This window comes from Ursus arctos, unplaced genomic scaffold (genome assembly GCF_023065955.2).
Source record: "Ursus arctos isolate Adak ecotype North America unplaced genomic scaffold, UrsArc2.0 scaffold_4, whole genome shotgun sequence".
Lineage (NCBI taxonomy): Eukaryota > Metazoa > Chordata > Mammalia > Carnivora > Ursidae > Ursus > Ursus arctos.
The window spans coordinates 90,584,970-90,608,397 of record NW_026623056.1 but is presented as its reverse complement, the minus strand read 5'-3'; the positions used below and the strand labels follow the sequence as shown (position 1 = coordinate 90,608,397).

Sequence of the window (23,428 nt, the reverse complement as noted above, 5' to 3'; positions counted from 1 at the left end):
CTGCTGGCTACAGATCGGAGGTCCCAACCACCGGCTGGGGTTCGAATAATTTGCTTGAGCGGCTCCTGGATCTCAGAGAACTCATTAGATTACTGGTTTATTATAAAACAATCTAACTCAGGGGGGCGCCTGGGTGGCACAGCGGTTAAGCCTCTGCCTTCGGCTCAGGGCATGATCCCAGCATTCTGGGATAGAGCCCCACATCAGGCTCCTCCGCTATGAGCCTGCTTCTTCCTCTCCCACTCCCCCTGCTGGTGTTCCCTGTCTCGCTGGCTGTTTTTCTGTCAAATAAATAAATAAAATCTTAAAAAGAAAAAAAAAAAAAGAATCTAACTCAGGAACAGCCAGACGGAAGAGATGCCCAGGGCGAGGTCTGGGGAAGGGGGTGGAGTGCCCGTGCCCTCCAGGGTCCACTCTCCCCACAGTCCCCTGTGCTCACCAGCCTGGAAGCCCTCCAGACCCTCTCCTTCTGGGTTTTTATGGTGGTTTCATCGCACAGACACAATGGATGAAGTAAAGGCCAGTGGAGATTGCTTCAACCTCCAGCTGCTTTCCCTCCCTGGAGGTCAGGGGGGCAGGAAAGTTCCAACACTAATCATTGGCCAGCCCTACCCCAGGATGCTTTCCAAAGTCACCTTATTAACATAACAAAAGACAATGCTCTCTCCGTTTGGGAAATCCCAACGGTTTTAGGAGCTTGGAGCCAGGAACAGGATGAAGATCAAATTTTAGATATATATATTTTTTCCTGCTGTTTGTATGGATTGCAAAATGATCAGTGCAATAAATCTAGTCAACATCTGTCTTGATACATGGTTACATTTTTCTTCTGATAAGGGCTTTTAAAATCTACTTTCTAAACAAATTTTAAACATGCAATACAGCGTTATTAACTACATTACTAACCATGGCCATGATGTAATATACAGCAGGTGACGACAGTTGATGTATCCTGTTATAATTCACAAGATCACGGGGGCGCAAAGCTCCCACCCCACCCCCAGACATGTGTGCACCACGGATGCTGAGCGAGGCGTCCCAGAAGCCACCCCTTTTTGGGCACAGGGCTTTTGGTCAGCTTCAGAATGGGGGGGCTGCCCTGTGCTCCAGACCAGCCACCCCCTCTAGAATGCACCCTGGGCGTGCAGGGGACCGGTGCCAACCCAGGGCTTCCCAACTCTAACAGGGAGCAGCTTCAGAAACTTGTCTGTCTCCTGCCTTCTGGCACAAGCCAGTTTCCAAGGAAATCCTTTGAAAAGGCACGTCTGCTGCAGAGAGACGCGGTGACGCATCCCCTCCCCCACGGCTGCCTGGGGCCACTCTTACCTCTGTGCCTTGGCAGTGCGCACCAGGAGACTCATCCCATCCTTCTTCGCGTCCCTCTTATATGCTGTGGGACTCACTTCCCCTGAGCGGCACTGACAGAAATGAAACCAAATAACCGGCCACGGAAATGAAAGTGAAGCAGCAGCACTCTCCTCCCTCCTCCCGTGACTGACACAGGGGTCCTCAGCCTCCAGCTGCAGCCAGATTGTCCTGGAGGGCTGGGGCACACACGGGGGCTGCTGCCCGGGGCCCGGGTGGGGCCCGAGAATCTGCATTGCAGAGGATGACTTCTCAGGGGGGGCTGGTGGCCACACTTGGAGATCCAGTGACTTAGAGCAGCACGGTCCTAGAGGAAACTCCTCGATGATGGGAATGTTCTGTTCTTTTCTGTCCAATACAGAGGGGCGCCAACGTGGCTCCGGAGCCTCTGGAATGAGGCTAGTGAGCCTGAGGACGTGACCGTCTTACTCGGTTTCATTCTGATTAACTTAGCCCCTCACGGGTGGCTCCCACACCGCCATGCCCGCAGGTCTGTGATTCGAACGCTCTGAGATGTCCCGCTGCAGCATGCCTGAACCACACCTGACCATTGTCATGCTCTCCCCATGTCAAGCACTGCAGACCCAAAGGAGGGAAGTCCGCAGCTTCCCTCAATAACCCATTTGTTGAGTGCACACCCTCGCGCTCCTGGTGGGTCCCGGCCCTGGGAGAGCTCTCCTCCAGGATAGGAAGGGGGCAGAGGCCAGACTGCAGGGCCTCCCAGCTGGGAGCTCAGCCCGGAACCGGCTGACCTTCTGGTCCTCGGTTATGTCCCCTGTAAAGGTGCAGCCATGTGCCCAGAAGTCCTGCAGGTCCCCTGTTCTGTGACTCAGTGGAAGAGTCAGCTATGCCTATCACCAGAGCACAGCTATCGGGGAACCCCAGGTGCCCCCAGGCTGCCAGGGCTGCACAAGAAAAAGGAAGCAGGCCTCAGGCTGATCCTCCCCAAAATCGAAACTAACATTGTATATGACTCATGGAAAAAAAAAATCCCAAGCACTTCTTTGCTCATTCATTTTACTTACTGCCCCTGTGGGCAGGTTTTCCTTTAAAGAAAGAATTTAAAGGCTTAAAAAATGTTTTTAGAACCCTGGCCTTGGCAGGTCTTGGGGAGATAGTCTTCAAGATGTGTGCGCTGAGCCCTTTCCTCCAGAGCGGCAGGCAGGGAGCTGGGCAGCTCATTCGCAGTACGATGCTTTTCTGCTTCACCACCCATGTCTTTTCGAATAGTCCCGGGCCGTGTCTACAGCTGCAGGAAAGGCTCAGTGAAGGCCCTGGAAAAGCCGGACAGAGTGGCTCTATCTTACGTGGGGGCAGCAAGAGCCGCTGGGGGCCTCCATCTGCCATCCAGAGAGCATCCCCTCCAACATGACCCTCATCCCAGTGGCCTCTCCAGGAGGGAGCTGCCGGGACGGGGTCACCACCCACCAGCGGGCCGGGGGGGGGGGCATGCTCATCAAAGTGCAGGGCCAGCTGTCATGTTGCTCTCTGCTCAGCTCCAGGGGGGTGAAGGGATAAGGCTGCACCCCTACCTGGCCTGCCGAGCCTCTGTGGAATGGCAGCCAGTGTGTTCAAAGGGTCGCAGCCCCTGGAGCCAACGTGCACCCACCCTCCAATGGCCCTGTCCTTCCAAGGTGGCATTCTCAACTGTGCCAATGAGACCATGCAAACTACTCAGATAAATGAGACGGAGGGATCCGTGGAGTCCCGAGGACCGGCAGGGGTTCGAGGGATGTGTGTCTCAGTGGGGCACATAGTAGGACGCACTGTGAGGTCAGAGCCCACTACCTCTTCACTCTCGGGGCCCCATCTCTCCAGCAGGGGTAACAATGGTGCCCTCATCCCAGGATGGGCGCAAGGAGTAGCAGAGGGCCCACAGCAGGTGGGCTGGGCACATGGGACGTCCTGTCAGCCCTCAAGCATGGTGCTGTCCCCAGGGCACCGGCCCCAGGCTGGCCAGTGCCAGTGTGTGAGCTGGGTGGGACAGAGTCTTCTAAGGCGCTGGAGCATCCCAGCTGGCGACACCTGTTCTCCGTCAGGAACAAGCTCCGTTCTCAGTTTTGTGGTGTTCCAAGTCCGAGGGATCTTGGTAATGGAAGGTGGGAGTGGGGGGTGGGAGGGAAGCTCCCCCCTTCAGGGAGGCAGAGGCTTGAGGCCCTGGTGTCCTCCCTGGAAGGGGCAGCTACTTCTAGACTCCGCTGCTGCTGTTGAACCTGCCACAGGGAGGGGCAGGGTCTGCCCTCCTCCGGGGAGGGCCCACCCCTGCTCTGCCCTGGGGATGGGGGCTGGGCCACTAGGATGCTCAGGGCTGGTTGCCCACCTCTGTGTCATTGGCAGCCTTTCCTTTTTTTTTTTTTTTACTAAACTATTTTTTACAGCAGTTGTAGGTTCAAAGCAAAATGGAGAGGAAGTTACAGACATTTCCCATTTCCCGCAGCCCCCGCACGCGCACAGCCTCCCCCACGATGGGCATCCCCACCGGAGTGGTACCTTTGTCCCAGTCCACAAACCTACACTGACGCGTCATCACCCAGAGTCCCCAGTTCGCGTCAAGCACACTCCCGGTGATGTGCGTTCAGAGGGTCTGGACAGGTGCGGGAGGACATGCACCTGCCTTACAGCATGTACGGGTCCTCTGAGCTCCAGCCATCCCCCCCCCCTGCCGCCCCCGGTCTGCCCACCACCCCACTGACCACCCTTACACTCTCCAGCTGCCTCGTCCCCATGTCTCCTGGTCGGTCCAGAACCCAGGACCCCTGAACCCCCGCCCCCCCGCACAGGAGGCCAGAGGGGCCTCCCAGTAAGGGGAGGACACAGCGAGGCGGCTGGTGGGGGACCCGGGGCTCTGCGGGGTGGCAGCACAGCTGTCCCACTGCTGGTATTGCTCCCGGCCGGGAACTCGCCCTTGCAGGCTGCGGAGCGGATGCCTTCAGGACCCTTCAGCAAGAGCTGCCGAACGAAAATGCGGCAGTGGGGCCTAACCCACAGCAGTGACCCGGGCCTGATTCTCTAATGCGCTAATGTTCTGGAAGCCATTCCGGTGACGGCCACACTATTTAATGGAATAAAATGAGAGTTTGGGGAGAAGACATAAGCCTGATGAAGGGAATATGGCCAAAGTCGCGGCTGAGAAGGGCGTTCTCAGGAAGCTCTGTGTTTGGCGGGCGATCAGCCTGGCAGCTGAGCGTCGGCAGGTGGCACCGTGAGAACAGACATGGGGCTGTCCCCAGAGCTGGCGCCTGGGAGCCTGGGACACGTCCACGCTCAGTGGCCCCTGGAGGCAGCAAACACAACACGGATGATCCAGGGGTCTGTGCCTCAGGTGGGGACGTACCTGTGAGGGCCGCCGCAGGCGCCAGCAGAGGCCGAGGGGTCCCAGTGCTGTGGCGGTGGCGGGGGCAGGGGCAGGAGCCTCCCATCCCGGGACAGGATTCTGGGACGTGCTTGGCCAGGAGGCCCTGAGGCTTCATCCCTGACAGTGAACTAAGATCCAAGGGGCTCTGAAAATGGAGTCACTCCAGCCAGAGCACAAACACGCTCCCTTCTTCCTTCAGTACAGAAATGTCTGTGGGTGCCAGAGTTCAGAACCCAAAGGGAACTGTACCCATATCCCTGGGGCGGCCATACAGACCCCGCAGACCGGGCGGCTTACACAGCAGACACTGACTCCCCTCACTCCAGAGGCCAGAAGTCCAAGGCGCTGGCCGGCCTGCGCTTCCTTCACGGGCGCAAGGGGGCTCAGTTCTAGCCTCTTCCCAGGCTTCTAGGGGTTTGCTGGTGTCTTTGGGGCCTCCTGGCTTGTGGAAGCATCCCCCGGACCTCTGCCTCTATGCTCTGTGTCCATGTCCCCCTTTGCATAAGGACACGGTGACCCTGGCTCACAGTCCACCCTACTCCTCCTAACATGCTACACCCATAGTGACCCTATTTTCAAATACGGTCACATTCCGAGGTCCCAGGGGTTAGGATCTAATTTTGCGGGGACATAATTTAGTCCATAACGGGGCGTGAACCACAGTCCTACCCAGGGGTTTGCAGACTCCTCTGCAGAGAGGGGCCCTGGCTCCCCGAGGGGCTACTGCGCGAGGCAGCGGGCCGGCAGGTGCCAGCTCTTCCCAGGGCCAGAGCCCTGCCTGGCCTGCAGGGTCGGTGTATGCCCGCTCACAACTACTCACCCCTGCCTGTCCCTGCACGGCTGATACCCCGATACCTCCGGGCAACAGGATGCAAGGACGTGGGGCTCACATGTGTCCTGCCAGGTGCTCTGGGGGCATCTGGGATATCTGCTCCTTCTGGCTTCCATGCCTACGGGGACCCTCCTCTGGCCTGGCTCCCAGCACCCGGCGGCCAAGCCCTGGCCAACCTGCGACTCACATGTGATACGAGGAGAAATCGGTACCATTGTCAGCCACGAAGACTGGGGTGGTTTGACACTTTGAGGGTGCTGAAACTCAAGGGGCCAGGGGCTGCTGGGTGTTTGATAGGAGTCCTACTGATACAGATACTTGAATGCGTTCACCCATCCCAACTCCTCCACCTTCCACATGAAACGCTAGACGCTCTGGGAGGCAAGACTCCAACCTGACTTCGGAGCCAGGCTCGGGAAGGGTGTCAGAATGGGCGCTTGGCCATGGCGTGACTTCCTGAACCCCAAATCAGATGCGTGGTCAGACATCCTTCACCAAGCGTGGGTATCGTGGACACTTGGATCTAACGATGTGTCTCCTGGCAAGTGGGGTAACTAGCTGTCCTCCCAAGAGCAGAGCCTACTGGACCTGCCGGGGCTCCTCCAGCCTGCCCCATGGTGTGACACCCCCACGTCTGCCTGGGCCTCCTCCACTACCGTGATGCCAGTGCCAGAAGGCAGGTGCGCCCAGATTTGTGGGGTGAATGAGTAAGTTCACGGACCCCCAGGGCTCAGTGGGAGTAGACCGAGGCAGCGTTGCCAAGCCCTCCTACCGTGCTCAGTGTCCTAGGAGAGGACGGCCTGAAAGGAGGGTGTGCTTGGTGCTAACACAAGAGAGGCTGTGTCTCTGCAGAGCTGCCTGGGCCACACAGGGCTCATGTGTAGGTACCATCCTACGGCAGCTCCGCGCCCCGACAAGCAGAGTTTGCTTCCCCCAGCCTCTCCGTTCCAGGCCGCATCCCTTCCTTCCCTCACCATTCCCATCCATTCCAGTCTTCCAGCTCACGAATGCCTTCACTTAGAGAAATTCCGGCATAAACGGTCTGTGTACCAAGATTGGATACAACCAGCAAATGCTGCTCACTTGAAGACAAACCTCAAATAGTCATCAAATAGTGACTGTTGGCTAAGAGTCTTGGGCCAGTCCACACCGCAACGGTCTACACATCACATGTTTATTAAGGCCGTGCGACGTTAGCTTGGTTGCTTCGGTATGCAGCCTTCTATCTGCACCTCGGCAGGCCAGCCGGAGTACCTGTTCCTTGCACTCTCAGAGTGGTTGATCTGTGTGAAGAAAAGAAAAGAATTTTATTTATCCACTAATCTACTCAACAAGTAACTAATGTGTCAGTTACGAGCAAAGTCATAGAAAGAGAATCGCTTCCTAGAACGGGATTTGCTCTAACTTACTCTGGGCACCTGATTTTTTTTCTCAGCGCGTTTCTTAATAATATTTGAACCAGGTGTTAATGAAGCTCTAGCACTTTCTTCAATGACGCCGATGTTCTGTCATCTATGCTGTCCAGTAGCCACTAGCCACGTCGGATTCGTGCGTACTTAAAATGTGGCTACTGTGACGGATGAACTGAATTTTAAAATCTACTTTATTAAATAAATGTCAATGTCAATGTCAATGCAGATTTGGCTAGCAGCCGCCATACTGGATGGCAGAGCTCACATGTTTAATTTTCAATTTTCTGGGTGCAGGGCTGTATTGTTTTTCAGGGAAACTGTAGAGTCTCTTCCTCAGCAAACGTGTGTTCATACTGGTTGGGCTTTAGTCCCTCGTACCTTTGATTCTTTCACAGATAACAGAGCATCTTAACCTGGCACAGAAGAAGGATGACTTACTTGCTATGGACTGCGGAATTCTAGTTTTCATTCCTTTTTCTATAACAGCTTTACGAAGATGTAATCCACATACTAGAACATTTACCCATTTAAAGCACACAACTCAATGGTTTTTAGTGTTTTCACAAAGATATGCCACCATCACCACAGTTTTAGAACATTCTCACCACCTGAACAAGCAGCACACACGTCAGCAGTCACTCCCCACTGTCCACAGCCCTAGGCAGCCACTCATCTACTTTCTGTCTCCAGGGGTTTTGCCTGTTCTGGAAATTTCATATAAACGGAATCATACAATATGTGTTTTCTGTGTGTTTGGTTTTCTTCACTTAGCCCATTTTGAAGGTTCACGGTGCTGTAGCGTGGGTCGGCATGTCATCTCTTCACGTAGCTGCATAATATCCAGCCAATGGCGATACCATATTTGATTATACATTTTTAATCCATTAATCAGACATTTGGGTTGTTTTCTATTTTTTGGCTCTTATGGATAATATTGCTATGCACATTCAGGTACAAGTGTTTGGGTGAACATACGTTTTCATTCTCTCAGGTAGACATTTATGAGTAGGACTGCTGGGTTATCTGGTAACTGTATGTCTAACTTTTTGAGGAATTGCCAGAGTGCTTCCCAAAGCAGCTGTATATCACATCTCCTCCAGCGGTGTATGAGGGTTCTAATTTCTCCATTTCCTCGTCCACACTTCTAACTATGTCTTGTGTATTACAGCCGCCCTAGTTAGTGTGAGGTGGTATCTCGCTGGGGTTTTTATTTGCATTTTCCTAATGGCTAATGATAAGCATATTTTCATGTGCTTATTGGCCATCTGTATATCTTTGAAAAACTGCCTAGTCAGATCCTTTGCCCATGTTAAAATTGGGTTATCTTTTTATTATTGAGTTGTAAGAGTTCTTTATATATTCTGGATACAAGTCCTTCATTTGCATACATTTTCTCCCATTCTGTGGGTTACCTTTTCACTTTCTGGATGGTATTTGTGCTTTCTTCTGTTGTCTGTGCTTTTGGTGTCATATCAAAGAAACCACTGTCTAACCCAAGGTCACAAAGACATGCCTCTGTTTTCTTCTGCGAGTTTAGTAGTTCTAGCTCTTATATCTAGTTATTTGACCCCAATTTGACTGAATTTTTGTATATGGCGTGAGGTAGGGGTCCATATTTATTCTTCAGCATGTGGATATCCAGTTGTCTCAGTGACACTTGTTGAAAACATGACTCATTCCCCAAAGGCCCCGCATGGGAAAGCTCTGTGATGTGTGGAGGAGAGCAGAGTGCAGTGGGAGTGGCTTCGCCACCATGTGGAGCCTATGCAGCTTGGAAATAAGAGTAGGAGGGACTGGCTCGGCTGCAAAGACAAGGGTCTTAGGTCTGGTTCCAGATCACCAGGGACCAAGATGGAGACCATGCTGGAGGTGATACTAATGATGACCCTGTGCTGAGTACACCAAGCACGGCAGGCTGACCACCCACAGTTCAGCGTGAAGACAAGGAGGCTCAGGCACATGACATCACAGTCCTCGGGTCGCAAACTCAGGGTGACAGTGTCCAAGTCCAAACCTAGGTTACGCTGTGTCTGACTTCTATCCTTTATTTCTTCGTTTGTGGATCTCAGATTCCTCCTCCTTTATAAAACTGGAATCAGTCTTAAAGTCTCTTACATTTTATTTTTACTTATTATTTTTTTTAGAAACTGTTTATTTTCCATCAACCTTATCTCCATTCTGTTTGCCTTTGTGGAAGAGCAGCTTAAGACCACTCAGTGGTTGCTCCTACCCATTCAGTGGCCCAAGCAGTGGGAGCTGCAGACCAGTCTTCCGTGGCCGGCCGCGTCTTCAGGAGGGAGGCACAGAGCGCACCTGCTTGCCTTCGATGAGTCTGTGGCTTCAGGCTGAGCAGCAGTGAACTCAGTCAGGAGCTGGAGCAGTCCACTGTGAAATTCCTCCCTGGTCACGGCCTCTTCCGCAGTGGCCTGCTCGTCCTCTGCAATCTCGTCACAATCTCTGTGGAAGCAGAGACCAGGCACGACCTCCCGTGGGTGCTCCCAGGAAATGGTGCCATGCACGCACAGAACATCCCGGGCCAGCAGCCCTCACATCAGACCCCCTGAGTGAGCTCTGTTGTTGTTGCAAGGGATGGCAATGTCCACGCAGTGCAGGGGAGAGTCTGTGCTGCCCAGAGGGAGGGTGGGCAGGTGAACGTAAGACGTCTCTGTGACAGGCTTGTGGTCAGCCCTGGGATCGGTAACCACCAGAGTCTGGGCTCCCGGAAGGCTGCCTGGACCTGGTTAGTGAGGGCTCCGGGAGGGAGGCGGCCAGGAATAGCACACTCGGCCCCGCGCGCTAGCCGGGATTCCTGGATGACAGGGCGCTGACATCAGCCGGGTTTTCAAAGACAGCAATGACACGAGCTGCCAACCGAAGCTTCTCCCAGGTTCTCTTCAGATTCATGATGTAGACACCATCACTTTTCCTTCTGTAGATGTATTGCTCCGTTTGGAAGCCCAGGCTGGTGCCACCCAAGTGGGTTCCTGCTGCAAGGACTCGAGGACACCCCCCTCTTCACTTGCAGGCATCAGGGGCTCTGGACATGGTGACCGTCTCCCTTTAAGTTAGGAGGGGAACACGGAGCAACGCCGTATGGACCCCTCCCTGGGGAGTGTGGAAAAAAGCAAGTCTCTTACATCTTACAATTCAGTTTGGTGGGTGAGTGGGGCTGGTGAAGGCTTCTGAATGTGGGAATGACCTGTGGGCTGTGCCTGGGAAGCCAGCTCTGGGAACAGCAGTGGGATGAAGGTGATAGTGGCTGGGGACCAGCCGGGGCCCAGGAGGCCCGCCCCACGTGGCCGCACACCACCCCTGGGGAAGTCCACACAGCAAGTCTGCATACCCAGAATGGGAAAGCATAATGATTCCTCCCATAGTACTTGACTCGAGCTCTGGGTGAGACCGTCCTGAGGCGCTGGCCCCCTCCAGCTCAGGCCTCACCAGCATCTGAGCAAACCCCCTTTCGTGCCCCCAAGCCACTGACAGCTTCCACTGAAACCGCTCCCTGCATTCAGGTCTTGTCCTTGTGCTCTTGTAGCAACTGGGATGACAGCCTTCAACCCACAGGTGTAGGCGAGACAGGCATTTTCCTGAAATGCCCTCAGAGCCCCTGCTCCAAAACACACTGGTTCTCTAAACTCAGGGCAGTGTTCGGACACCCACTCTGTCCTTGATTCCTCTCCTCCCAGAAACTCTCTCTTATAAAGAAGATAGGGAAGCAAGGGCCACGGCTACTTTGCAATTCAAACGAGGTTTTATTTTAAATGTCTTAGCTGAACATTAATAGGGAACCTGTTTGTTGAGATGTTAACACTGAGTAAAAAGGGATTCAAGCCTCACTCCAGGCTTTTTTGATACCGTGGACACACTAGGGCACCAGAGGGCACGGTGGGATGAGGGCAGCACTTGTACAGGGCCCGGCCTGCACTCTGGCTGGGTCCCTGACCTGGGGCAGATGGGGGGACGCTGAGGGAGCTGGGGGAGGGGACGGGGGATGAGGGCACAGGGTAACACAGCTGGAGAAGGGGCAGGCCGGAAGGTGATCCTGGGGGAAGCTGAGATGTGCACAGGGCATTGGGACCTCCCTCAGGGCACTGGGTCCAACCCTTCCTGTGCGGCAGAATCACCAGCCAGGCCCCACCCTGCGATGTTGGCTCAGGTGGCCTGTGTACGGCCAGCATCAGTGTGTTTTAAGGAGACTCTCAGGCTGGGAATGGCAAGCTGGGTGTGGACTGTTGGGAAAGGGTAGGCGAAGCTTCAGGAAGTTGCTCTGGATTCCAGAACCCTGCTCAGTTCCCTGCTGGGCCCTGCGTGCTACTCTCATTTCATCTTCAGGGACCCTCTGTGATAGGTATGGTCTTTATTCCTTCCTTGCGAGAGAGGATTCTGAGGCACAGAGAGGTTGAGTAACTTTCCGAGACCACAGCGCTGAATGGATAAAGCCTGGAGATCCTTCAGAGGCCAGACTGCTACTGATCGTACAAGGGTGGAGGAGAGGTGATGCCGCATTACTACGCGGAGTCAGCCTGATGAAGGCCCTGGGTGGGGGGGTGCACCTCTACATCAGAGCGCTGGGCCCTGGAGCTATCTAGCTTTCATGTCATTGCCCAGAGCAGCAGACTGAGGCCCACAGGGGTCAAGTGGTTTGCGTGGGATCACACGTGGCCCCTGGCAAATCTGACACTGGACGCCCAGCCCCCTCCCCCAGCTGTGCCTGGCTTACCACACTACACCGTGCGGCCCGGACAGTGCCACCACGCAGAGCCCGGGGAATGCCTCTCGTTAGGACAAGTCCCTGAGACCTCAACTGTACACTGGGTGTCCAGACTGAATCATTAGTACTGAGAAGTCTATGCTAGGGCACTGGGTAAATGCTCCGAACATGTTCCGCATGACTGGCTTCCTATCCGCAAAAGCACATGAGAGTTACAAGGGGAAATGGGTTTTTTCAGATGCATGCTAAAATAACCCTCATTTCTGAGCCTCCAGGGTGCTGCAGTGTGTGTGGGGGGCATCAGAGAAGCCATGAGGCCTCCCCTGGGAGCTGGTTGCGGGTTACCTGCTTGTGTGGCCACACTGACGTCCCACCTCCCCCAGCCCCCTTCCCCAGCAAGGGTGGTCCTGCCAATAAGGCCCAGCTGCTGTCTGTTTCTGTCTGTCTCCCTTCCCAGACCCATAACCACACCACACGGCACCAGGAGGGGACCTGGACCAGGTGTCCCAGCCTGAAGTCCGAAGCAGCCTCTTGCATGGACTGGAGACATCCAGTCTCTGCGTCCTTTGAGTTTCTGGCTCCTGGAGAGGAAGCCCTTCTCCTGGGAAGAGTGGGTGACTTCTCTCCATGGCTGTGCTGCTGATCTTTCCTCTCTGGGAGCTGTCCTGTCCCCTAAAGAGCCGTGTCTCCGCCCCAGAGGGGCCAGCCTGTGACTCCGATATTTGCCAATGCTCAGCTGGAATTTCACAGGCGACCAAGTTAATTCGTCTCTTGCTCTTTACCATTCTTCCATGAAGAGGACAGGACGGGGGGACTTGTAATGGATCATGCACCAAGCTGCGGCAACAGCGCAGGCTGTGTTAATCTGGTGTGTGTCTGGCGGCTGCACGCACAGGCCGGGTGAGCGCCGTTACCCAGCACTGTTACCAGTCTCTGAACAGAGGCAAGGTACCGAGAGGCTTGCCACAGCCTGTGTTGGCTGCCCCACGATGGAAAGGCAGCACCAAGAGCCCATTAAGAATCTTCTACTTTTAGAGATTTGGGAAATGTGAACTTCAGTCGAGTGACTTTTCCTGATGTAATGAGCAAGGTCTACAAGCCCCTTGTGATGGACTAGTTTCCTTATAATGACGTAACAGGCACCTACTGTGATCCGCCCGGGACTCAGGAATGCAGAATCCCAGGCACATTACCATGAGAGAAGTGAGGGCTCAAACCCGAGCAGCTGGCTCCGCGGGGCCCTGGGTGGTGCGCACTTCACACAGGAATGTCTTGGAGGCAGGGAGCCATCACCGACACACAACCTTTCAAATCACAGGGCGTCCTACACTAACCCCTTGTGGGAAGCCACGTTTAAAAAGCACTCACATTTTCTCTCTGAATTTCTGCCGGAAGTTCGAAGCCTTTTGCTGTAAGAAATACCCAGCTGGATCTGAACCGAATGTTCCTGATTTGTTTACTTCCAAGTGCTTCTATGACCTTCTTGGCGTCCTCCTTCAGCCTGGGGGGAGAGGGGGAGGGCGTGTGAATGTCGCAGGTAGGCGGGGGCTCCGGTGTGTCACACCCACGGCGGTCCTAGGAAAGAGGCTTCTAAAGCAACCACGTCCTCCTGGGTGACAGCGGGAGGCTGTCAAATTCCTAGTTAAACACCTGATGACATCAGGGACTCTAAGCCTCAGGTCTAGGCACAGTTCTAATTCTCAATTCTCAAAAGCCCTGTGTCTTGGGATCCAATGACATCCTCACATTCAGCCAACATAATTTTTGGGCTTTACTGCCCCTCCTGTTCACTGACCACAAAGAAGACAGACAGAAGTTGCTTGAAGATGACAGGCTGAAATGGTCCCCTTCATTTTCAGAAAGGTCAGTATCAAAAAAGAAAACAAAAATCTAGAACAATGCTACCATTGTAAAAGCGGGCAATATAGAGTAAGGAAAGGAAGGAGGGCAGAAAGGAAAAGAAAAAACAAGGAGCTCAGATTTTCCTGAGTTAAATCAGAATTTTTCCAAGTGTGTATCAAATAACTTCGTCTGGTAAGATGTGCTATTAAAAATAGGATCTGAGGCCAAATAAATTTGGGGAATGCTATGGTCAGGAGCCACCTTAAAACGTAAGGGCACAGAAGCACTCTGAGGTTCTTGGAAGTTTGGCCACGAACACACACGTGTTTACTCAGAAGAGCAAACTTTCAAGCAGCACAGGAGTGAGATCAACTTCTCCCTACAGGAAGTTGTGTGTATGCGTGTGTGTGTGTGTGTGTGTGTGTGTGTGTGTGTGTGTCCTTTTCATTCGATTGCTATTCATACAGAGAATTTTTCTCAGTTTCCTCTCCTATTTCTGTAAGTCCCACGCTGGGTTTAGCTTCTCTGTCCTGATTACGGTCAGTGGCGGCTGTCTTGCTACCTGAGAAAGTTCTTAGCTGCTAGGACCTATGCACTCCGCTGGCTACTCGGGTTTTTAGAAACACAGTCTGCTTTGTCCTGGGCTCCTGTTTCTTCTCCTTAAGAGAGCATCTTGCTCCTTGGATTTGCATTCTTCCCTAGAGGATGGTCCTTAAGGCCCTGACAGGCCTGGCGCTCCCCCCAGCTGGCTTCCCCCTGTCCCCCCGCGGTGACAAATCCGTCCACGCTCACCTGCTCGCGCCGTCATCTTGGGTCACCATGAAGAGCAGGGACTTTGGAGGTGCGCTCTGAATAAACTTCGTCATCGGTCCAGAGTTATCTGTGGGTCAAGGCAAATCGGTGTTAGGGTCTTCTTGTTCACTTGCCCTGGATGCTGCCTCCTCTGCGCTTAGCTGCTGTGTCCGCTCTCAATCCTCTGATTTCTGGAGTTCATCTCCAGTAGCGAACGGCCGCTGGGCTCCACGGTGGGGCCAGCAGAGGTGAGGGGCACGAGCAGATCATGACGATTCTGTGAACCTAACTCGAGGCCAGCGACAATGTGGCCAGCACAGGCGGGGCATTCTCTGCAATGACCACAGCAGAGTGGTCCCAGGACACTAACGTGTGGAATGGGGGCGAGAAATCAGACACGCAGAGCGGACTGAGCACGCCAAGTCTTTGCTAAGAGACGTGCCTGTGGCTCACGGCAACAAAAGGGAGGCTAACCTCAACCCCCGTTATGTCCCACTGGGGCATTTATAGCGATGCTTACCTTTATTACAGACTAAAAATGCTCAGTTCCCGTCAAGCACGTCCAGACATGTATTATTCTGTTATCTTTATAAAGCCCTGTTCTTAATAATTCTCACTGTTCCATAAAAATAAAAGGAGCTGCTATATCCTGACTGACCTGTGCGTGCAAGCCCAGCGCCCAGACTGGAGAGACCACGGAAGGAGGACATGCTCCGTGCGTCCAGGGACGTGTGCGCTGAGCGCAGGGGGCACCGTGAACGGGACGGGAACAATGATGATGTTCAGGGCTGGATGCTGATCACATTATTTTACGTATATTTGATTTAAAAAATGTTTTCTCTTTCTCATTATCTGATGAAGGAACAAAGAGAAAAGGTCCAGGACAAGTGTGACCAGAGAAGACATTCTCTAGATAACGCCTTCAAACTTGATCACACGAACTCAATTAGAGACAAGGAGGGCTTGTGTAAGACTGTTCTAGAATACTCCTATGAGCTTCTGGCAACTTTTTTAGTAGACAAAATAATATTTGACACTTTTTTATGTGTCTTTTTATCTTCATGCTTCTAATTTATTTTCATAGGAGAAGAGTTTTCTTACCACCTTCGAACATATCAAAATGCCGTGTTGCTATCACTTTCCCAGTCATATCTGAAAATAAGAGAAATGGATTTTGAAGGAAGGTTCACTGGACCCAGGGTACATCTGTGGCACCCTGGTGCTCAAAAGAGCGTGCTCCTCTGTCGGGGAAGCCCGCTGGTCAGCTGCTCAGAACTTCCCTCCCGCCGGCTTCCAGCTAGTTGGACCCTCTGCTCTTTCCTGCTGCCCCTGCGTCTCCCACAGGAATACCGGCGTGCCCACCTCGGCCCCCTCTGCTTCATACTTTAGGTTTTCCAGCGGGATTCTCGGAGTGGGTGCGTCCTGTCTCTGGTTCCCACAGCCCCGCGGTCAGGGGACAGCGCGCTATGCGTGCTCTGAGGCGTGGCGCACAGAACCCTTTCCCCAAACCTCTGACAGGTCTCATGGTCATGGGTCCCCAGTGGCAACTGTGACAGGATGTCTTCGCCAGGTCTAAGAGGAGGCCAAGCTTTGCTCTCCCTGAGGCATAGTGGCCTTTTCTCACAGAGGTGGGACCTGGCTGCTGGTGTCGCCCTCTGCAGGGTCACCAGGAATCCGAGAGCGACCCCAGGATGGTCTGTGCCCCCACAGCCTGCTCATCTGATTTGAACCCTGCCTTTTGCTGGTACTTTTTTGTTTTTTTTAAAAGCCTATTTATATTTGACTTTTTTTGTTTTTAAAGTTTATTTGTTTTTAGTAATCTGTACACCCAATGTAGGGCTCGAACTCACAACCCTAAGATCAAGAGTTGCATGTGCCTCTGAGACAGCCAGGAGTCCCCTGACCTTTTTTTTTTTTTTTTCAGGGACCACAAATAATCTGTAAAGTGAGATATTATAAAATAATCAAATAATTTTAAAATACATTAAAATATAAGCCTAGACTAGATCATTTGCAAAAATCATCAAACGCCCAAGATATCTTTGAAAATCCAATCGTGGAACTTTTAGAGAAGTTTGAAAGAAAACATTCAATAACTCACAATTGACAATGGCAATATTTATTCCTCTTCCAACATTTCTAGTCTTTTCTCCCATGAGCCTGAAATGTAAATAAGAGTCAGTCAAAGAACCCCTTTCTTACTAAGCAATGAGTAGGGCTCCCTGTTCCATAAGCTCTTCTCTTCGCAGAACCACTGCCCCAACCACTGGCGCTTACCATTTCCTCGAAGATACGCACGGAACTTAGCTCAGCTCCCTTGAAAGTCACCCCGATCCCCGCTCCACACACACCCACCCCCAAGGTTCTATATGATCAGTCCCTCAGGGAACCTGGAAATTACCCTTAATCCTACAATCCAGACAAATGGCCAGGGAGAGGAAAATTAGGATTTGCTGAGCACAGGCTTTTTACACACACTTTCTCACTGAACCCTCAACCACCTCCTGAGCACTCATTTTTCCATCTTACAGACAGGAAGTCGTAAGAGGTGGATCAGCTGGTGACCCGAGTCCGCTACCCACGTATACACCCTCTTTCCTTGTACTGACGGAGGCTTTGCTAGACTCTTGGCCACCCTTTTATGCAGCCACAAAATGTAACCCAGCTTACCTCCTCAAATAAATACTTTCTACTACTTCACTTAATTTTCACTTTAAAATTGAAGAATGGGAAATGCCAACTTCAAATGAATTGTGCCCTAAAACCAGTAAGGAGACTGACTTTCCTGGAGATGGTATTTATTACTGAAGATCCTAGAATTGTGTGTGTGTGTGTGTGTGTGTGCACCCTCTTCCAAGTTTTTTTTTTTTAAGATTTTATTTACTTATTTGAGAGAGAGAGAAGAAGAGAGAGAGCTCACGAGTAGGGGGGAAGGGCAGAGGGAAAAACAGACTCCCCACTGAACAGGGAGCCTGATGTGGGGCTCAATCCCAGGATGCCAGGATCATGACCTGAGCCAAAGGCAGACGCTTAAGCTACTGAGCCACCCAGGTGTCCCCGTTCTGTCAAGTTTCAGAGTCAGCGATATGCTAGCATCACAAAAAGAATTTGAAAGTTTTCCTCCTTTTCCCATGCTTGGGAATAGTGAATACAGCACTGTAATATTCTGCTCCTGACAAGTTTATCTAAACTCCGCTGGGGGCTTTCTAGTCTAAGTCCTTTTTGGAAGAGTAGCTTTTTGACAATTTTAGAGAATATTCTATAATATCTCAAAAGAAAATAAGAACCTTCCATTTATAATAATGGAAATTTGGGGAAATCTGAACCTAACCTCTCATAGAGAAAAATCTAAAAATGGGATTTAAAGAGTATCTACTTCACTATACTGGAGAAGGAAATAAAGAGCTCTGAAGCCAGGATGTGGGGGAACACTAAGTTTCAAGTGGGTGAGCCCAGCAAGTAAAGCGACTTTGCCTCAGGAGCATTTGCTAATTCCAGAAAAAGTGTCAAAGAAGATGAGTAGCACTTTTAACAAGCACAAGAGGTGAGGCGAGGGAGCAAAAGTTGGAAGCCAATACCCACCAAAGGGAAGGCCATGTTAAATCCTCCAATCTTATCTGGGTTGGGGTCAAAAATGGTTGAATCTTAAAAATAAGAATGAACCAGAAATAGATCATATCTTGAAAAACCGCAGCCAAATTTTAAGTCAACTGGGTGGGTCCCCCAAAATCTCAGTTCTTAACATTTATTCAGATCATTCTATTCTGTTAATGATTCCAAGTCCATGGTATAAGCAAGCAAAAATCCTCAGAAAAAGAAGATACCATCTAATACTTCAATTTAAAAAAATGCACCTGGGTGGCTCGTTGGTTAAGCATCTGCCTTTGGCTCAGGTCAGGATTCCAGGGTCCTGGGATGGAGCCCCGCGTCAGGCTCCCTGCTCAGTGGGGAGTCTGCTTCTCCCTCTGCCGCTACCCCTGCTCGTGCTCTATGTCTCCCGCAAGTAAATAAAATCTTTTACAAAACCCCACAATTTCTCAAATGCATGGTCTATCACACTATCAAATGTCACCTGGCACCTAAGGAGAGATGCCAACACAAACAAGTGTCAGTGAAACCAGCAGAAAATAATAGATAAGAGTGACAGACTCATAAGGGCTCCAAATAGATTATCCAAAAGATTTCAAAATAACTATACTTACTATGCTAATGAAAGCAATAAATAAAAACTAAACATTTCAAACTAGAAACTACCCAAAAAATGAAGACTAGGAGAAGTAGAAAATGAAGCTGTAAATCTAAATTAATGTAACCACCACAGTCGGTAGGTAACGGAGGGGTTTTGCAGCAGATCTGGCACAGATCTGGTGAACTGAGCGACAGCTCAGAGGAAAACAGCTGTCTACAATGAAAGACAGAAAGATACAATGGAAAATGCAAAACAGACTGAAAGCTATCGAGAATATAATGATAAGATCTGACATTTATTTGTTAGGGGTCTCAGATGATCAGGAGACGGTAAATGGGGCAGAAGATGCAATGGCAGAGAATCTGTTCAATGTGATGAAGGACTTTGATTTGTACGTATTTAAGAAGCACAATGAACCCCAAAGAAGATAAAGCAATAAACAGACACAGCAGGGTACAAGTGCTGAAAACCAAAGACAAGGGAAAAATCTTAAAGAGAATTGGAAAGGGGGAAAAAGGCAGTTATACTTTCATCCTACCAGCAATTCAGTGGTTGGCTGACTCTCAAGAGAAACAATGGACGCCAGAGACAATGGAACAGTATCTGAATGGGCTGAAACACAACCTGGAAAAATATCTTTCAGCAATGACGATGAAATAAAGGTATTTCAGAGAAACGTAAACGGAGACAATTCACCACCAGCAGACCATACAGAAGCTCTTGTACTGTATCTTTTGCTGTAATAAACTTTATCTGTAAATATTAGCATTACTGAGTCTTATAAGTCCCTCTAGGAGATAACGGAAGTTGAGGGTAGTTGTGTAATCCCCAAAACAATACCTAACTGAAATATATGCACATGCACGTCAACGATCATGGGATTAAATTACACGTTTGATGTATGGGTGGACTTCTTTCAGCTTGTTGTCAATTCTAGAGTTCCTTTGTTTTTCTTTGCATTTTATTTCATTTTTGAATATGCAATACATTCACATGATTCAAAAATTACCATTATGTGTACAGAATAAAGTCATACCCAAAGAAATCTTCTGTATACATTCCACTTTGTTCTTCTCATCCCCTGTTCCCATCTCCATTAATTTATTTTAGTTTCTGATTTATCCTTCCAGTGTTCGTTTTTACATCAAAAATAAGCAAATTGTGTATGTATAATTAATATATTCATGGTATGTGTTATATATATATATATATATATATATATATATATATATATATATAAAAGTACACTTATATGTGAGTATAGTTATGTATATATCTGTATCCCTTACCATATTCTTTTGATAACAAACTGGTAAATGTGTTGCTCTGAGTTCTGTGAGCCATTCTAGCAAAAAACCAAACCCAAGGAGGGGGGCATGGGAACTCTGATTTATAAGCAGTCCATCAGAAGTATAGTGACAATCTGGTGGGGCGCCTGGGTGGCACAGCGGTTAAGCGTCTGCCTTCGGCTCAGGGCGTGATCCCGGCGTTCCGGGATCGAGCCCCACATCAGGTTCCTCCGCTATGAGCCTGCTTCTTCCTCTCCCACTCCCCCTGCTTGTGTCCCCTCTCTCGCTGGCTGTCTCTCTCTCTGTCAAATAAATAAATAAAATCTTTAAAAAAAAAAAAAAAAAAGAAGTATAGTGACAATCTGGGACTTGTGATTGGCATCTGAAGTTGGGGTGGTGGGGGGAATGTCTTGTGAGACTAAGCCCTTAACCAGTGGGGTCTGAGGCCATCTTCAAGTAGATATATCAGAATTGAATTAAAATGTAGATTTACCGCACCCCCCCCACAGCTGGTGTTGCAGATAATTGCTTGATGTGGGGAAAAACTACCACACATTTGATGACCAGAGTACAAATGCACTCAGAGTACTGTGTGCAGCATAAAGGAAAATTGCCTTTATGCACCCCAAAATAATGTGGCTCACTCAAGAAGAAACAGATAACTTGAGTAGCTCTGTATTTATAAAAGAAAGTGGAATTCGTAGTTAAAAATCTTCTAACAAAGAAAAATTTAGGCCAGAAGACTTCACTGGGGAATTGCACCAAAGCCTTAAATAAATAATACCAATTCTTTACAAACTCTCCCAGAGTACTGAAGAGAATACTCACCAACACATTCCACCCTGATACTGAAACCAGAGAAAAAAATAACAAGAAAACCACAGACCAATATCCCTCATGAACATGGATACAAAAATTCTTGACAAAATTTTAGCAAATTGGATTCAATAATACATAAAAAGGATAATATATCACAAGCAAATGGAATCTATCTCAAAAATGCAAGGTTGGTTTAACATTCAAAAATGTAATTCACCATATTAGCAGACTAAAAAAGACAAACCATATAATCACCTCAAGAGATGCAGAAAAAAATCTGACAAAATCCAATATCCATCATTGATTAAAAACTCTCAGAAACCTTGAAATAGAAGGAATTTCTTCAACCTGATAAAGGGCTTCTATGGAAAATCCCTAGTTAACATATTTAGTGATGAATGATGGAATGCTTTCTCTCCAAGACAAGGAAAAAGGCAATGATGTCTACTCTCATCACTCCATTCAGCATTGTAACGGAGGTTCCATCCAGTGCAATCAGGCAAGAAAAAGAAATCAAAAGCATGCAGATTAGAAAGTGGTAAAACTGCCTTTTATTGGGGATGGGGGGCAGTTAGCTGACATTATCATCTATGTAGAAAATAAAACTACTAGAACAAATAAGTGAGTTTAGCAAGGCTGTGGGATATAAGGTCATTATAAAAAATCAATTCTATTTCTATATACTAGCAATGAACAGGTGGAAATTAAAATTAAAATTAATTAATTTAAAATTAAAATTTTAAAAAATACACTACAGCATCAAAAATTAAATACTTAGAGATAAATACAGAAAAAGAGATGTAAGATGTGTACACTGAATACCATAAAAACATCTCTGAATCAAGTTAGAGAAAATTTAAGTAAATGGAGAGCTAACTGTGTTTGTTGAGTAAAAGATTCCATATCGCTAAGATGTCAATTTTCCCCAAATTGATCTACAGTTCCAGTGCAATCCCAATCAAAAGCCAACAGGTTTTTGTGTTGAAATTTATAAGCTGACTCTAAAATTCATATGGAGCTACATTTATCAAGACATTGTAGATAGTGAAAAGACAGATAAATGGAAGAGAACAGAGAATCCAGAATTAGATACACACATGTATGGTCACTGGATTTTTGCCAATGGTGCAAAGAAAATTCACTAGAGTAAGACAGTATTTTGAATAAATGGTGCTAGAACAATTGGATATCCATATTAAAAAATGACTTCAATCCATATTTCACACCATATACAAAAATTAACCCCAAATGGGTATCTCACAGTATATGAAATGAAAAATCTAAAACTATTTCAAATTTCTGGAAGAAAACATAGAAGAAAATTTCTGTGACCTTGGGCTGGACAAAAAAGATCTAGATATGACACAAAAAATATGATCCTAAAACAAAAAACTGGTAAACTGGACTGTGTTAAAACTAGGAATTTCTGCTCTTTGATAAACACAGTTAAGGGAAGAAAAAGACAAGCCACAAACTGGTAGAAAATATTTGCAAATCATGTATTTGATGAAGGATGTTATGCAGCATATATAAAGAAATCGCAAAGTCAGTAGTAAGAAAACAACCAAATGAAAAGTGGACCACAGATTTAAATAGGTACTTTATCAAGTAGGAGATACAGATAGCAAATAAACACATAAAAAGAGGTGTACCATCATTAGTTATTAGAAAAATGCAAATTAAAACCTCAGTCAGATACCACTGCACCCCTATTAGGATGCCCAAGATTATAAAGACTGACCATACAAGTGTTGGTGAGTATGATGGTGGATCAATTCTCATACACTGATGGGAATGTAACAGGTACAACCCTTTGCTTTCAATACTGTAAATATTTCATCCCATTTTCTTCTTGTTTGTATGGTTTCCGGAGAAAAGCCCATTGCAATTCTTATCCTTCCTCCTTTAGAGGTAAGGTGGGGTTTTTTTGTTTGTTTTGTTTTTTGGTTAGTTTGCCTCTGGCTTCTTAAAGATTTTCTCCTTGCCTTTGATCCTCTGATCATAACATACTTACGTGTAGATTTTGGGGTATTTATCTTACTTAGTAGCATTAAGCTCCCTGGATCTGTGGTTTGGTGTCTGTCAATAATTTTGGAAAAATTTCAGCAACACTACTTCAAATATTGTCTCACTTTTCTTGGATATTCTGTTCTGTTTTTTTGTTTTGTTTTTTGTCTTTTTTCCCCTTTTCTTCCTCTTCTGGTTTGGGAATTTCTATTGACATATCCTCAAGCTCACTGATCCTTCCCTTGGTTGTATCTGGTCTACTGATGAGCCCATGAAAGGTGTTCTCCATTTCTGTTAGTCTTTTCAATTTCCACTATTTCCTTTTGATTCTTTCTGAGGGTTTTCATCTCTCTGCTTGCATTACTCATCTGTTCTTGTATTCTGCCCACCTTTTCTAGGCATATTAATCATTATTGTTTCAAATTCCTGGTCTGCTAATTGCAAAATCTCTGCCATATTTGAGTTAAGTTCTAATGTTTGCCCTATCTCTTCAAACTATGCTGTTTGCCTTTAATATGCCTTGTTATTTTTGTTGAAAGCCAAACATGGTATGCCAGTTAAAAGGAACAGAGGTAAATAAAACTTCACATTGAATCTTTATGTTTACCTGGCTAGGAGTGAGCTGTGTTTGTTATTTGCTGTGGTTGTAGGTGTCAAAGACTACAATTTCTCCCTTGTGTCTTGAGTATCCTAGAGACTCTTTTTAAAATTGGGTTTAGCCTTGTGGTTCTTTTGAGCTGTAACCCCCTGTTATTTTTAAGGAGCTTTATGTATTGTGGTGGTTAGTTGTGGGGGAAGGCATAGTTAGTACG

The 23,428-nt window shown here is 48.6% G+C and overlaps 2 protein-coding genes across 3 annotated transcripts in view; both read right to left on the bottom strand.

Annotated features, from left to right (window-relative positions):
* The window catches only part of MX2 (MX dynamin like GTPase 2), a 29,835-nt gene extending 27,545 nt beyond the window's left edge, over nucleotides 1-2,290 (bottom strand). Inside the window, exon 1 of the mRNA XM_026500665.4 lies at nucleotides 1,327-2,290. The gene's annotated coding sequence lies outside the window, so the exon portion shown is untranslated. The remainder of the gene's footprint in view (nucleotides 1-1,326) is intronic.
* A 3,203-nt stretch (nucleotides 2,291-5,493) lies between these two features.
* Nucleotides 5,494-23,428, bottom strand: part of BACE2 (beta-secretase 2) — a 156,624-nt gene continuing 138,689 nt past the window's right edge. The window contains exons 4-8 of one of the 2 annotated variants that reach the window (XM_026500880.4): nucleotides 16,414-16,472; nucleotides 15,414-15,464; nucleotides 14,313-14,400; nucleotides 13,047-13,179; nucleotides 5,494-6,835 (exon numbers count right to left, since the gene is read on the bottom strand). In XM_026500880.4, coding sequence (XP_026356665.1) covers nucleotides 6,746-6,835; nucleotides 13,047-13,179; nucleotides 14,313-14,400; nucleotides 15,414-15,464; nucleotides 16,414-16,472 — 421 coding nt within the window. In that variant the 3' untranslated portion in view covers nucleotides 5,494-6,745. The remainder of the gene's footprint in view (nucleotides 6,836-13,046; nucleotides 13,180-14,312; nucleotides 14,401-15,413; nucleotides 15,465-16,413; nucleotides 16,473-23,428) is intronic. The other variant, XM_057306628.1, reaches the window with a different exon arrangement.